The 17,500-nt window shown below is 37.4% G+C and overlaps 1 protein-coding gene and 1 pseudogene across 1 annotated transcript in view; both read right to left on the bottom strand.

Annotated features, from left to right (window-relative positions):
* The window catches only part of LOC138046573 (uncharacterized), a 174,053-nt pseudogene that overhangs the window by 32,180 nt on the left and 124,373 nt on the right, over positions 1 to 17,500 (bottom strand).
* Positions 1 to 17,500, bottom strand: part of LOC138049625 (uncharacterized) — a 29,751-nt gene that overhangs the window by 1,328 nt on the left and 10,923 nt on the right. Inside the window, exon 3 of the mRNA XM_068896002.1 lies at positions 3,163 to 3,237. Within this exon, the coding sequence (XP_068752103.1) occupies positions 3,163 to 3,237 (75 nt within the window). The remainder of the gene's footprint in view (positions 1 to 3,162; positions 3,238 to 17,500) is intronic.

Below are 17,500 nucleotides of genomic sequence, written 5' to 3'. Positions count from 1 at the left end.
TAGTATTTACATTTATTTATAAACTTTTGCCACTAAGCAGGGTATCTACACAGAAGCTCCACTTACGGGGAAAAGGTGGTCTATCTCATTGAAGACAGACCACAACGGTTAAACAAGGAACAACCTAAGGAGTTATTAAATGAAATTATCGTGATGATGTTAATTATTTTATCAGCAAGTATTGGTAATACAAGGTCTTTAAAATATCTTCGGGTTCCTTTGAGCCATGCATTTAATAAGTTTACTTGAGTAAAATGCGGTTGCAATGGAAATCAACGACAGTTATGTCTCAACAAATGTTTTCCAGCTAGCTAGTTAAAATACATTTCAAACAGCCAAGACGTTTTGCTCCTAAAGTGATGTGCAGTTTCATGATGTGGACCCATCTGGTCCACCATTTTGGTAACACAGTAGTTTTACCGAATTTCACGTATGGCCTGTCTGTATATGGGGCGTCTGACTCTGATCTCACTGCTATACAATCATTTTTAGACAGAAGTTTTAAAAGAAAATATATATCGGTTAAAATAGAAATTCGTAGTATTTTAGAAGAATCGGACTTGAATTTAAATAAGTCACGCTCTATTAGTCCTTGTCCTATTTTCTGCATATTACCAAAAGAAAAGGAAACGAATTATAACTTAAGGAAAACATCTGTAAAGCGCCCAGCAGTTAATACTGAAAGGTTGAAAAACTCGTATGTAAATAGACTAATTTTTAAATATAGTATTTAGGTTGCTAGATTATTGATGTTATTTTTATTAATATAGCTAGAGCTGTAATTTCTTAAATTTGATATATTTGTAACTCGAGATATGTTCTTTTATCACGAGATAATAAAGATTATTATTATTATTTGTTATAACATATCGCACTATTGCATTTATCATTGGTAACCAAACCTGTGAAATAAACGGCAACCGCCTTGCGGCTCCTTTCAAGGAGTTATTACTGGGTTGTCATATGGCAATCCAGTCAGAAAATGAGTGGAACTTATCCCTTGTATTATTTTTCTTTTTTTTTTCCGTGTCAAGAAAATGGAAAAGTTGCGCAATAGGTCTCTCCTGTCATTCCCCTGCTAAGTATTCTCTTTGTGCGTAGAGTCTTTTGCGCGTATTTTAGGTAGGTTTCAGGGGTTAGTAGAAATGCGTAGATTTTACCCGGTGGACACAGTAAAATATTTAATTAACCTGCAATGGCGTCGAAGTCAACGCAATGCGAATGGCGTTTAGCGGATCTTTAAACAAAATATACCCTTAATTTATGGAGCTCAAGAATGGAACCTCAATGGGATAAACAAGAAAGACCGTGAAAAATAAATATCTGGAATCTTAAAAGCGACGAGTAATGGACTTCTACAACAATTGCATCTCCGTATCAAAGTGAGCTGTGTTTCTAATATTTTACTGACTGTGATGTTGTGTACAACACTGAAACCAAATGTCAAATTCTGTTCTGTACGACGCGATTTACGTAACTCTTTTTTGTTGTAGATCGTAACTTGTTATTCATTCCATAACTAACACTGTAAAGTACTTACTTCTAATCAGGAGCTTTTGAAAAGTCAGAGTACATGCTGTACATGTCTCTAAAAGCCATGGAAATTGTACTAAGCAGTAATAGCTGTTAATTAGACGTCCCTTACAATAGTTGTTTTAATCACTAGAAATCTTGCGTTTGCAAAGGATTTTGAAATCGAAAGGTTTAAAGGAGTTGCTTGAAAATATTTGTGGGTGAGGTGTGCGTTTATGCGAGAAAGAGAGAAACTCTGAAGCAGCACAGTTGACAATACTGAAGTCTTCAGCAGAGGCGATCCTGAGATTTACGGCAAAGAGTCATTTGTCGAGGGAACGAACGAACGTCTTATTTTTTTAAGCAGAGGCTGAACGTTCTTAGGCCCGATTTACACGGTGCGATTTTTGTCGCATGCGACAACGGCTTACAACAGGCCCACAACATGATTTACGATTGTTGTGTACGTCAGAAATAATGTCGTAGCATTTTAAAACATGTCTTAAAACGCTGCGACAATCGTAAGTCATGTCGTAAGCCTGTCGTGAGCTTGTCGCATGCGACAAAAATCGTACCGTGTAAATCGGCCCTCATGATCTATTTTTGCGATGTGAAGCTGAAAACGTTAAGATGTTCTTAAATTTACATCAGACTTTGTTTCACCTGATGGCTTTGATGGTGTTGAAGTTATTTTGGGAAGAATATAAAAAGAACTGCTCATATATGTATCATGCAATAAGAAAACCTTTCAGTTATGTTAATATAGATTACTTCATGGTTGGTGAGTGCGGGGCGATTTTTATTCACGAATTGTGAAGGATCGCGTAAACGAACGAGTGAGCGAAGCGAACGAGTGAGTTTAACGATCCTTCACAACGAGTGAGTAATAAAAATCGTACAAACGAGCCAATCATGAAGTAATTTGTTTATTATATAAGTACAGAGATCATAAAGTTAACGAGGTAAGTGTTAATGGTCAGGCTATCAAACCACCGATCGTGAACAAAAGCCCTAAACAAATAGCTAAATATTTTGGAAATAAAAGAAATCGTTACCTTCCATACCTCGCTTGAGCACTTTTAAAACTTTTTAAGATCTTCTGAAGTATTTTTGTGGAGAAAACTAAGCAATAAAAGATCAAAAACTTTGAAAACCATACACCAGTGGGCCGCCATGTTTACAAATCTGTGCACAGGCCACCCGCGCCAAAGTTCAACATCATATTAGCCAATCAAAAGGCTGATACGACAATTTTTCACTAGTGGAAATAACGATATAGCCAATCAGAGCGTCGATACGTCGTTTTTCACTAGTGAAAAAAATCGTATGACCAATCAGCTGGCTTCTCTAGCGCAAAGAGACTATTTTTATCTCGATCCTTTTTGGAGTGTAAATCTCGGTACGTATATAATAATACAAAATATGTCCTTAAGTATTTGGGTTAGTTTACATTTATTTACCTTTATTGTATGCTTTCATTGAAAATACAAAGAAAAATAAAAACGTTCTTAATCGACTCTCAGCCTGAGGGATGTTCTTAACACTTTCTTAAAATTTTGGTTAATCTCAGCCTCAACGTTCGTATAAAAAAAGTTCTTATATAATAAAAAGAGTGTATTTCAGTGCTTGGTATATATGTACAAAACCTACCGTAAGTAATTTCCATGAACGGTCCATAGCGACCCGATCTCCTGATTGCGTGCTTCAAACCACGATGAGAGGAAACTGAAAAAAAAAACACAGCCAAGTGCACTGAAATGACAAAGACCCTAATTACATTGATATTTATACTTCGACTTTAATGTATGTTACCTTCTGCTTTCCACTCTTTTTTTAATCCAATATCAAGTAGGCACAAATGTAATACTATATAGACTGTCTTCTAAATGAGCGTTTTGTATTCCTTCTGCCAGGACTACCTAATTATGACAAGTTCAACAGGAGTACTGAAAAATTCTTCGCTTTCACAAATTTAAGTGTTCTCTGAAAAAGTCGCTCATTACGTCATATTAATTATTGTATTTATACTTCCTCTTTACTCCAGTCCATCTGAAGTGACATCTTTTTTTTTTTTTTTTGGTTCTCTTTGTTTGCCTATCTTTTATCATTATATTTGTGCCTTCCTGAATTGACTTTGTCCTTTAATTTAGACATAAAATTATTTATTCTGCACGTCCTAGCTAGATTAGCTTCTTAGTTATTTTCTAGGGGGCATTGTACCTTTCTTAAGTCTGTTACTTATTTCATGTATCCCTATTTACGTGTGGTACAAATAAACTATTTTGTTGTAGTTTGTTGTTGTGATGGTGGGTCTGTCGGTAGGGCAAAAAAGAAAATGAATGAACACTTGAAGCTGCTAAGTAAGAAAGCCTCACTGGTTACAAAGTAAAGAAAACATTCACTTATAATTTGTTCCATTTTACGTTTTCATATTAAATCTCACGTCTAATCTGTAAGATAAATAATCAGATGGTAAAAGATGTATATTAACGTGCTCGACTATCAAATATCTAAACCGCCGTAGTATTGATGTTAAGTAAAGACAAGAACATCACATAATATCAATAAGGGAATAACATGACTTTTAGAGGGAATATTGTTTATTTACGCCCGCGTGGTGTCATTTGCGCGCGCTCGGGCCGCAAATGACACTACAAGGGCGCAAATAAACAATATTCCCGAAAAAAGTTATTTCATTATCAATAAACAAGGTCAAATGATATCAAGCTATTAAAGAATCAACTCAGTCCAGTAAACTTATTTAAAATTACCGAAAAAACGCGTAAAATCGCCTATAAATAATAGGTATATCACAAAGTTGAAGCAAGAACCAATCAGCTGTAGGGCTGATAATGCATTAGCAGCCCACTGTCAGTCTTTCGCGGCCCGCTGGGCGTGTGTTTTGAAGAGGCCAATTTTCTATTTGGCCGCGTATATTGATAATAATTTGTTGTTAATAAAACAAGATCGTGTGCTTGCAAATTAAAGTACTTGCTTCTTTGACCAGTGAATCTGGAATTTTTTTTTTTTTTTAATATTTTACTTTTCAAAAAAAATGGGTCGTATCGGGGGAGGGGAAAACGAACCATTCTAAATATTCATATCACTTCTTTATCGTGATAAAATAATACTTCTTTGTTATAAGTGACACCAACTGAAATTTAATTATATAATTTCCATGGATTTAGGAGTACGTGTAACATGTTCCGTTTCATAATCTTTAGGTGTTTATTGCATAAGGGTAATAATGACGTTAATTGACTGAATGGTTTTACTTACTCGTTCTACTTCATTTATATTTGGGCTGACAGTAAAGATTATTTTTCCATGGCATACTGAAGAAACTCTTTCATATTCACATTTACAAATTGTAAAACAAAAAGGTTTTAGCATATTTGATCAGTTTGAATATACATCAACCCTTGGCCTTTATCATGGTAATGATTAGCTGATGGGCAGTCTATTAGACGGGAAGTTGAAATATTAATAGAAGCCAGGAATTAATTCTCGGCAATAAAACCTGAACGATTTCGGTTTTTTTTTTTTTTGGCAGATATGACAAAAAGAGAATTCCCCCTTTCTTGCAGATGTTTTAATTATCATTTACATAAATGCCATCAGGATTTATGCACATTCGGTTTACCAGATCCTGATAACCCTGCTTTGCAGTGTGGCCTACATGGATTGGGCGTATGGACAAATAAATGGCAGATGCATTTCAATCCAGATAAATGTGAGGTGATGCGTATTACACATAGAAAGGATAAATCCAGACCTGTTTACTCGCTTGGAAGGCAATTTAGGTCGGTAGAGAATATTACGGCCCTCGGGGTACTGACCACCTGTTCTGACCTGCGCATGCCTGGGGTAACCATGTGCTTGCAACGGTAAATAAGGCAAATATGGTATTGCGTATCATAAAGCGGTCCATCAGAAAAAAACAACCAAGATGTGTTTTCGCAGCTCCACAAGTTACTAGTCAGACCCATACTTGAGTATGCGGTTCCTGGCTGTTTGGAGCCCACACTTGAATAAGGATATTGTGGAAAAAGAAAAGTACTTGCTTTAAGACAGAAACGGGGTGAAATGAGTTATGAACACCGTTGCAGTTTATTGAAGTGGCAAACACTAGAAAAGCGTAGAGAATTTCTATCTCTGTTTCAATGTAATAATATCTCTTTCACAGATTTCTTTGAGTTTGCCAAAAGTGTACAAGAGCTACTCACGACGACAAACTTTACTGCAGAAACGCGGTTTGTAATTGTTACAAATATTCTTTCTTTGTTCTCATTTCAAGGAAATGGAACGATTTGCTAAGATATATTGTACATGCCGAATCACTATGTGTTTTTAAGAGTAGACTTAAACTTTTTTTGAATATTTATTGAATTAGTAGCTATCAAATTTATCTAGTTATTGAAATTTTTGTAAGTTTTTTAGTTTGGAAAATTGTTTTTATACAGGGTTAACCTCATGATTTCCCTTTTCAGGAGGTTTATGAATTTGTGCTGAAAGGAGAAAAACACGCTCAATTTTCTTGTGTGCAAGACACACGCATGTCATTATACGAACAGCACCATGGAAACACTACAGATAGGACACTATTTTTTCTCAAACAATCAGCTAACAAAAGAAAACCCCATATTATTTAACATCTTGCAGCATTTGCACAGGCCGGTCTTTCGAAATCGTGTGGTATCCGCAATTCGGTTTCAATTTAGTCGCAAATTATAACAACATTTACGTTCTACTTCGCTAAGCTCAAACGAACGTAAACTATTTTCTCCCTTAATGCTTTAAAATTCACAACAAACGACTTCATAATGGGTGGGTTGCTCAGGCAATCCAACAATTAGATAAGAGGAAAAATAAAAGAAAATCTGTTCGATCAAGAGGGCTTGGGGGGGGGGGGGGGGAACCACAATAAGTGGCGAACGTCTTGGGACATTCCCCCTTTGAAGTTGACATTTCCTTGTCTATTTGAACATTGATTAGGGGAGGAGGGACCAACATTTTGAAGCTCTTAGTGGAATTTTGACAGTTATGCTTGTTTCTGACATCTGAAAGGTTTTCAGGCCCATCCTGTCATTAGCGTCCCAACTGCGTTTGCCACTGATTGTAGCTGAGAGCGTCAGAGTTGAAATTTCGAGAGTGAGAGAACAACCAAAACTTGCTATCTGTTTATAAAATAGCCTGATAACTCAATGACAATATCCCTGGGGATTACTAAAACATGCACCTAGGTAATACCTGATAACAAACCACAAAATCGCTTCAAATTAGAAGGATTCGAACTCATACCAATACAAAATCCATTTGGAACATCGAGTTCACAATCGTTGCCTTAAGCAGTTAAAGGCCTGGCTTTGAAAATATGTTCAGAAATGTAGCTGATCGCCAATATCTTTCCCCAGATATCCTACAATCCGATGAAACTTTCCCTGAAGAAAAAACTTGTTGTCCTCTTTTTCCTCAATGTATAATTTTGATCACGAGACTGGTCACGTGATAAATATATGAATCAGCGATGTGGTGGCGGGATTTTATGTTTACAGATTAATGAATCAACCTTTCAAGTGGAAATCCTACGTATCTAGCTTTTCTACGCTTAGAGTGATCGTTCTCGGCAAGTTTTAGTTTTAAATTATCAACAGTCAGTGGTTGAATTCCGGGCCGAAAAATGACCTTCGTCCTCATAATATGACAACGATGGTCACTCCAAACATAAGATGCTGGAAATAATTAATTTGCATCAGAAAAGCGTTTTTCTTTGATCTTATATCCTACAACCGTCACCTACTCCTTAAATAAATGATTTTGTCGAAGAAACGGTCATGTGACACGTCACGTGATCTGTCTTGTTTACCCCCGAAAATTTGTTCATAATCATTGTTTGCAATTTCCCCTGGGACATGAAGATGTCCTAGGATAAATCGAAAACAATGCATTGTGGGATTTGACAAAGTAATGAATTATTTATCATTTTCTGCTTGAGGCCTTAAACTGCTTGAGGTGCATTTCGCCAGCGTGGGTAATGGATAAACGAAAAGGACGGCCCTTTTCTACTTGGGTTAGTTATGAAGATAACTGAGCCACAAAAAGCGACTTGGTTATGGTTGCTTGACACTAAATCTAAGCATTCTTTACCCTACTGAAATTGAAGTAATCATCAGCATAAACGTTCTCGTCAAAATTTATATTTTTAATGAATAAAAAAACACAGGGACAAGCTCGCAAGCAAACTTTCCAGATGACATGCTGCATAATACAATACACAATACATACTTAATTGACCACTCTCCATGGGGGCTTTTTAGGGCCAATGAAACACAATCAACGAAACGACAGAACAACAACAACAACAACTGTTAAGAATCCCAACTGGCTGGAGTCAAACCAGTTGGCTATTTACAAGTGCGGCCGAGAAAATGAACCAGGGACTACCAGGAACAAATTCAACGAGTGGTCAGAACGGGTTTTGAACCCGGAAACTCCTAACCAGTGTACCGCACTGCATCTCTTTGCAAACATAACACACACAGACATAAAACTTTATTTCATTTCGAATTTTTAAGTAGCTAAGGCCCAGTTCAGACGTCGTGCTTCTGCCGTGTCGAACTAAATTCAGGAATTAAGTTCGACAAAAGCACGGCAGAAGCACGGCGTCTGAATCAAACTTTTGAATTAAGTTCGGCAAGCAATTAAGTTCGACAAGCTCTGCCGTGCTACACGACTTTGGCACGGCATTGATTCAAACGTCGTGCTTGTGTCGCGCCAAACAAAATTCATAAATTATATTAATGTATTTGGCGAGATTGAGTTCCCACGGGGAGTTAGGAGAAGAATTGTTACGAGGCATCAGTAAAGCCTGAATTTGGTTCGACTTTGGCACGGCGTCTGAATCAGAGTTGTTTCCCTACCGTGCTACAGTCGAACCAAATTGCAATTAAGTTCGGCACGGCAGAAGCACGACGTCTGAACTGGGCCTAAGACAAGCTTGTACGTATCGTCGAGAGAAAAAAAGAAAGAAAAGGAAGAGAAACTAGATCCTTCAAAAATTCTCATACTAAAAATGAAATAGTAATTCTTAAAATACTTAAATTTAAGTACAATAATTACCCAAAGCTATATTTCAGGTTCTCTGCTTTTATGAACCATAGATTTTGCAGGTGTATAAGGTGGAGACAAAAATAAAATTTGTCTGTTATCCTCTAATGTAACGAAGCCTTAATACACGTTGTCTTTGAATTTGACGCTTGCCCCATTTTTAACACTTAATTCAAATAACGATGAGAGAAAAACTATTCATTCTGAATTTAATTCATATTCGAATTTTTACTTTATCTGGACTGTGTTTTGGCTAGTGTATGCACTTACCGTCAATTTTGCCAAGGCAGCATTCACCTTCACCCGATTTTGTGCCCTATAGTTCTTCGATTCGATACAACAAGGAAGCATATAATAAGGTACCTACCGGAAAAGAATATTTAATACCTTTGGCAACCTTGACATTACATATCACGTACCCGCCAGAGCACGTTTCCTTCATTAAACCGAGATGAAAATATCTTTCTTTTGATTGATGTTACATGAAGGATGAATTGTATTAGTCTTCGTTCTTCAAAGGTTTTCGGTGTACGCGCACAACGATAGATTGCAGGCGTAGTTAGATTTGGACGATTATCATAATTTTCAAAGAACTTATTTCTCGGATTCATGACCATTTTCTTTTTAAAAATTCTTTTATTCGGTTCACTTTGACAAAAGACTGACCTTCGCACTTATAACTATAAGATAGGATAAATAGGACCAGTTTAAGGACAGAAAATGAATTAATCTAAGGAAGTTCAACACTGAAGACTAAAGAAAACTATGGAATTTCTCGTGACATCTGCGGGCTTATAGATTATGTATGCACAAGTCACTTCTATTTTATCTTGCAAGAATTGTTGACGATGCTGTGTTTCTAACTGAATACATGTCCATTTCGATCAACACTATAAATAAGCCTCTTTGGCTTAGCTATTAGGATGCAAGGATTGAATGCATCGCAACTTGAGTTTGCTTATGCGCTGTGTTTTGCGTTGAAGAGAACTCATTGTTGTAGGGGCGGGTTTCGTCGCCTGACATCAGATTAGACTGAAAAAAGGAGGAATTATGAAGCGGAAACAAAATGTTCAGTCCTTTCTTAGAAGTTGGAATAAACGTTTGGTTAGTGCAAAGTTCTGCGAGGCATGCATGATATGCAGCAAATTAAACGTGCGTCAGAACAATTTCAAGTTAGTTCTTTTGCAGACTATTTAACTTAAAGTAGAAACGAGTGAGTTTTACTCAAGAGCGTGTTTTGTTATTTTTGAGCTAAAACGAAATATATACCGGGGGGGCAAGGGCTTCCGAATGTTGAAACAACAAGTGCATTGAAAGTTGTAAAATGTCAGCAGCTGGGAAGCCAAGTTGATCTTTGCGAGATACAATAAGAAGGTCTAATTTTGGAGCAAAGGCTGAACGTTCTTATCTATTTTTGCGATGTGAGGCTGAAAATTTTAAGATCTTCTTGAATTTACATCGGACTTTATTTCACCTTGTGACTTAAATGGTGTTGAAGTTGTTTTGGAATGAACATAAATAAGAACTGCTCATTGTTACAACTTGAGATATGTACCATGCAATGACAAAACCATTGTTATGTTATACAAACTATGCCCTTAAGTAGTTGGGTTATTAAGTGGAATGCCGAAGGCATACCACTTCTTAAATCCGGGCTGGTCACAAATTTTCTTTTTTTTGTTGGTAGTCACAAATGTGCATACCCCACGGATATTGAATTAGGCTCCGATCGGGTGAATTTTTCTTTATAACCTTTAGTATATCCGAACTTCCCTGTCCCATTTAGAAACCATATACTTTCCCTACACTTCGCGATCATGTGCGCGCGTTAGACCACTCGGCCACCGCGACACAGTTCTAATGCGGGGAGGAAAGCAATTATTTATTGTGGAATCTTTCCGCCGACCATGATTGACACAGTATTAAAATGTTCGATAAAGTGGACAGATGTTTTTTCTTTGAGAAAAACAAGCTTTAAAGGTAAGAAGAATTTTCTACGTTAATTCTAGATCTTGCTTCGTACTTATACTTGTGTGTTCCGCTGTGAACATTACGGTATTTTGCACAGAACGAATACTTCATTAGAAGTATTTTGCATAGCACGAATACTCTAATATTTCTTAGGAACCGGTTTGTTAAGCCGTTTTGACGTAGAAAGAAAATAAGAAAATAGCTTTCAACGGCCAAACAAAATAAAAAATGAAATCAAGTTTTAAAAAAACGAATTACTGATGTCCCTAACGGGGACTTCGCAGCGGTCCCCCATCCAAGTACTAAACACGTTCTAAAACACTTCGTCGTATTCTAAAACCGTCCAATTCTGGTAAAAATGATATGTTTTGCGGTCATTTTTTCCAAATCTGTGCTGTTTTGGCACCACACCGTAAATATTGTTGATGAATCTCCACTTTTCTACCGAATGATTTATCCAGTTTGCAATAATGGAAAGAAAAAAGAATATTTTTCCGGAGCATTTATCAACTTTGCAATATTTATCAAATTTGATCAAATTTTTGACTAAACAGTCACGCAAAATGACAGAAGAAATTTCCAACGTCTTCTCATAGAAGATCACAGAAAATGGCGACGGAAATTTCCAACGTCATTTTTAACAGAAGGTAAAGCAAAATGACGGCGGAATTTTCCAACGTCATTTTTCACAGAAGATGAGGCAAAATGACGTTGGAAATTTCCAACGTCATTTTTTAAAAAAGATCAAGCAAAATGACGGCGGAATTTTCCAACGTCATTTTTGGCAAAAGTAAAACAAGACTACCTGAAGTGAAGATCTTCAACTTTATTGTCTAAGGACGAACTTAACTCCCACGGACTAAAAACGAGATATTTCACACACTCAGATTCTAAGCTTGAAGACAATTCACTATATAGACATGTAAAAGAAACCATATGAACCTCATTTATGGGCTGCTCGTGGAACGTTTTCACCAAGATGACTAACATTTTTTTCCCCGGAAAGATGTTAAATTATTACTCACCCTTGTTTTAATTGAAATGTAATTGTTATGTACACTATTATGACAAATAGAAAGCTACGGTTAGTTCCTCCAGTCGTTGCAAACCAACAGAGAAATATGTCAATACTGAGGAAAAAAAGTTTTTTTTATTACAAAATTAATTCTGCTCTCTGTCGTTAGCCACAAACTTGGCTCTTAATTGTCTGAGAAATATAGCACAAGTAAAACCGAGCGAACAAATATGAACATCGGTACTCCCATTGAAATCTGCAAATAGTCCTATTTGCTTCAAACGGCACACGCTAATAATGCTACATTCGTGCTTTGCATCGACCAGTATCAAATCACCAAATTCAATCTGTAAAAGAACATGAAATGAAAGAAATTTTATCAGAGCTACTTTTGGCTGACAATTAGTTTCTTTTTTTTTTTCTTTTTAATGAAACATTCTCTCTCTTACCTGCAACCGTTCGCCTTTCTTGTCACTTTTTGAAGGGGAAATGTTCAGAACATATCCACGCTCTTTGCCATCCCGCTTGAGAAGACTGTCGCGGAGTTGTGAATAACAATTTTGTTATCTTCAATCGGTTCCACAAAATACCACTGGTTTCACAAGACCCCAAATGCCCGTTAGTCATTATTATATTAGCTGAAAGTCTTGAATCGCCAAAAGAATCAAAGTGCTAGCTATTTAGGCTGGATGGATTTGCAGATGAATTCGTTGGTGGGAGTTCTTTTTCCTCAAACTATATCAACGAGCTAGCGTGCTATTCGCCCCTTTCGTGAGATTTCTGTTAAAATCTTATCTGAATGAATTCAATTGTCAAGTAGAAACCAGAAAAGGACCGGAAATTAATAATTTAAGTGACCTGGCGCCCCCAGCCCTGCTATTTAACAAACCTTCAGAAAAGGCAAAAGGCAAGTTGCATTAGTGTTTTGCTCGGTTTGTTAACCTGTAAAAGGCTTCTTTCAAATTAAGGCTGCTTTCGTGGATAACAAATTAATTCCCCGCACTTAAAAACGCAGGTGACTTTATACAAGGTCAGCAAGCGCTCAACAAAATATTCGAAGAGGTCCCCCTATTTTCTTGCAAAAGAGGAAAATCCCTCAAAAACTTTTAAAGGCCGTTTACACGACAGAAAGATTTGGGTCAGAGCTATTAAAACTGTAGAAGGGAATAGAAAAACATTTGCGAACCGTTGGAGTCGTGCTCGGCTTTCATAATCAACCGCACTGTCGCATTCAAAAGACATGTCACACATATTGCCGCCCAGTTTCACATCACGACATTGAAACCTAAACGAAATAGGACAACAGGACGTTGAAGTAGTTTCAAATGCACAGTACGGAAAAAGACTGCGTTTATCGTCCTGTACCAGCCTTGCTACTAATGATTTTTTAGATCCTTATTTTGATGATGAAATTAGCGAGGAGAACTGAGCAGATTCGGCCATGTCTGCAAGTAGTCCAGCGACAAATGACCTCCGGTTGAGGCCACACTGAGTCAACGTAAACGGTGAGTGATCTCAGTGCAAATACCAGTGAACTTTTTGAGACACTATTTGAAGACCACGAGAGAGACAACCCTTATAAATTAACACTGGAACCAATTCAGGGAGTTAATTCTTTGCCGAGTGAACGTAATGATATCGGTTGAATGTGTTCCCCTTGGAGATTGGAATCAGAGACGGAAGATGGCATGGCAAGTAAGTTGCCATGATTGACTTACAGCTATTGCGCTTCAAGTGGACAAACGAAAAGATTGATTTGAAGAGGCTAGCTTAAAGAAAGATGTCCAAAAATTTTATGGTTCAAAATGTTTCAATCAAAGTCATAAGCAATGTTGGCCGATGACAAAAAGGGAGCAAGTTATTCGAACCCCCTGAGAAGTAGCTACAATAGCACATGGCTTTTAGACGATATGATGGTGTGATGAAGAAGACACAGCACGAGACAAGGTCAGTCGATGCCGATTTAGCAGAGGCCATGATTCCACCGATTGTTCAAAGATCGTCGGGCGCAGACTGCTATTGAAAAAAACTCGTTGCGGATCAGGTGGATGATATACCTGACTCGGAGGTGAATTCAGAGATAAAGGCGCATATATTCCCTTCATCTTTTAATTTAGCCTAACATTGAACGAAGACTGAATTTCAGTTGTTAATAACCACACAAGCCTACATTATAAACAGCTTTTAATAATTTGAAAAAGTGAACTGTAAACAAGACAAAATCGTCTTCAAGAGGCGACTATTTTGTTGGAAGTTTAAGATTAAATATAAAATAAAAGATATTTTCAAGAAATAGAGTTAGAATATGGAATAGCTGATCTTATGAAGTGCGCAATTAGGCATTCAACATTTGCGGAAAAAAAGGACTTTGTAAGTTTCCGAGGCAATTTCGGGTAAACACATGCGCGAAATTTTGAGGCTGGAAATTTCCATCGTCATTTTTGATTAAGTGCAAATTTGATCTTAAAGATTTCTATGGTCGTTTGTGTTTGACGTTGGAAAGTTCCATGGTCGTGCCTCTCGCAAATTTGACTTTGGAAATTTCCGCGGTCATTTTGTATAACCCTATAGTTTAGACGCTGGAAATTTCCGTGGTCATTTTGTATCAACCCTATAGATTTGACGTTGGAAATTTCCGTCGTCATTTTGCATTGCATTGGACTGATTTTAAACTTATTTGCCTTTCTTAGACAAAAAAATCAATCCACCTTCTTCAATTTGGAAATATTTTGAACCGTTCTTCTCATTGTTGACATAAATTTATGTTTCTGGCAATAAATAAAAGAAACCTCTGAATTTCTTGCCAAGTCCTTTTAGCAAAAAAAAAATATTTTTAAGCAAAATTTTCCATCTTTCAGTGCACCTCCACAGCAACGGCAATTCCGGCATACTTTCTTGGTATTTTTGCCACACACAACTGAGTGGAAGGTTGGCAAAAAAACCGTACATTGAGCAATTTTTTTTCAAATCCAAGCTTGGCAATCTGGGCTTAGCAATTTTAAACCTTAAATAAGCTACTTTGTGCCAAAATTCCCAGTTTTCTTGGCACATTTTAATCGCAACTATCAATATTTTGCCAAAAATTAACGTTTTAGAATATCCCCGTTGGTTTTAGAACGTGTTACTAACCTCATTCGGAGGTGCTTAACTTCAGCTGACACCTGGGCTAACATCAACGATTGAGATCTTTGTGTTAAATTCGCACATGTATCTTGTCGAACTTTATTAAAACTTGAAAGAAAAAAAGTAAACTAACAAAAACCCGGTGTCTTGCCGTCATTTTGTCATAGATGCATCCTTTGTTTCGTGAGTTGTCAGTATTAAACACGCAAGGTAACTTGATCATAGGCGGCCGCTAAAATCGATGTCATTTTCGATTTTGTGATTTTACTTGTACGACCAGAAGTACGATAGAAAAATTGAACTCAGATTGAACGTACAAAAATCTCCCGAAATGTTTTTCGCTGATGGTAACTTGTATTATATTCGTGGCACAAAATTTATGATGCCTTCATCTTGCAAATTGTCTTATTCTCGATCGACACTTCCTAAAAGTTCCTTCTGCTCTCCTTAAAAACTACATATCATTGTTTATTTACTTTTGCGTCAATATTTGTTTTGCATACAGGGAAGGCAGGCTAACAAAATCTGTACCTTGCTTAGTTCGCATTTTTGGGCATTAAAGTAGAATTTTTGGTCGTATCATCACGGTTCCTGACAGAAAGTTGCATCTTTTGACGTCTACCATCCAGTTACTAACCCCGCCGGAAAGGGCTTGACTTCAATGCAAATTGGTTTTGGAATGCAGTCAGAAGCTCAGAGTACACGCTTAAGCTTGTGGTGAAAAAGAAGTTGTAAATGATCAACTTGTCAGCCTTGAAGCTAAATGTTTCTCGATTTGCTTTTATTTTCTTCAATCGTTCTGCGTTAAGTACCTTACTGAACCACATGTCTTCTCAGGGGGTATCTACCAAACATATCTACCATGACACTGTAATGATTTACGATACCAAACCAATATCGTGTACCACAGTTGTTAGTTATGTGTCGATCAGACCTATGATCAGACCGAATCTTCATCATCCTCCCTGGTAAACCACAGGCATTACCCTACCCTCTGTGCCAGAACAGTGTCGGTTGTTTTTCTTAAACAACCGAAACTGTTCTGTGCTTGCCCCTTACGGCACTGACAAAAGTACCGTACGTTAGTACATGTGTACTTGACCGTAGCCATTGGCCGAGAAACTAATCTTAGCCAAAAGGCCGAAAAGCGATCAGGACACGGGAAAACTTAGGTAAAAAAATAGTGGAGATAAGGGATTTTTGGCTGGGGGGGGGGGGGGGGGGAACTGTGGAGATACGGGATATTTTTTAAAGTAGGAGCGCATTGCGTACGTGTGGTAGTGCAGTAACTAGACACTATTTTCTCGAGAAGCGATCACTAGGGTTTTTTGTTTTCGTGTTTGATAGTTTTTTGTTCAGCTCGAGTGTAGAATCATGACGAACTTTTGTAGTTTGTGAGAACTATTTACTACTTGTAGCTTTTGTTGAGTTTTGAATCGATAATAGAAAGAGTTTTGGCGATTTCAACCCAGACTGGACTACTGGATTTAAGCTTTTTCCTTGACGAGATTTCAAGTTATTGTGAAACGTTTGGTACCAAGTTACTCTAATACTGAAATCGAGATTATGGAATTGTAAAACTAGAACTTTGGACTGGACTATAGAACGCGCAATTACGGAATTTTACATTTTTGAGCATTCTGAGAAATGGAGTTCACATGTTGTCTTCTTGTCTTCGCCACGGCAGATTTAAACAGTTTGCGAGAAACTAAACCAGGATTACGGAACCGGAATTCGAATACATGGCCCGGTTGTTCGAAAGCCGATTACCTTAATCCAGGATTAGAGTAAACTTTTGTTTCATGTTTTCAACTTCTGGGTGAAAGTTTCCTTTGCTTATTGACTTCTTCTAATGTAAAGTTTCACGGAATATCAGCCTTGAACAGCATTTGGGAGTAGAGAATAAAACTCGTTTGTTCATTTTTAACCTGAGATTAGCATTAATCGGCTTTTGAAGAACTGGCCCAGGATGATAAGTTGTTGAACTGTGATCTGCAATAAGTTTTTCGGATGATTTAAGGCTGATCTTGTAATTTTTGGATGAACGTAGTTAAGGAAAGAAGTAAAACTGGAGGATTTAAATAAAGTCTCATTCCAAAAAATAAATAAATGAAAGATCCCGTATCCCGAGAACCCGCAAATAGGGCTTCCTTGTTTGCATTTGCAAATTTAGTAACATTAATAATGAGTTTTTACAACAGACAACTTCAAGTTATATTACAGATGTATCTTTGTGGTAATCTCTCGCCATTTCTGTAAGTGGACAATTTGTGTCAACTGTTGCATTCCACGGATACGCCTTTGGAGGCGTCTTGTTTTACATTTATTTCCCCAGCCTCGTTCCCAGGGTCTCTCTTCTCTGCCTCCATTGTCGTTGAGAGAAGACCCTGGTTGACGCTGGTCACGTGTCTCCCAGAATCTGGGAGGTTGGCGAAATGTGTGTTAGGGGACGGGTGGCAATGTAGGCCTTGTTGATATTGCAAAGAAGGGAATCAGCACGCAATTGATTTTGTGGCCAGATGACCATTGACAAAACGTTTGACAGCAGTATTTTATGTACTATACATATGGAATTCGACGTGAAAGGAAAAAAGTTGTGGTCAAATCGATCGGACGCCACAGAAAATATCCTCGCGTTATTCAAGTTTTCATCCGTGTGAAGGTCCGGATCAACGAAGAATGCTAATAGTTTGCGACAATTTTAAAGGAAAGAAGATTTCGTCGTGCAAGAAAACAAGCGAAACGGTTATCCATGGAAAACAAACATGTTCA

This window comes from Montipora capricornis, chromosome 1 (genome assembly GCF_036669925.1).
Source record: "Montipora capricornis isolate CH-2021 chromosome 1, ASM3666992v2, whole genome shotgun sequence".
NCBI lineage: Eukaryota > Metazoa > Cnidaria > Anthozoa > Scleractinia > Acroporidae > Montipora > Montipora capricornis.
The sequence above is the reverse complement of the archived record's forward strand: the minus strand, read 5'-3'. Positions and strand labels throughout refer to the sequence as shown.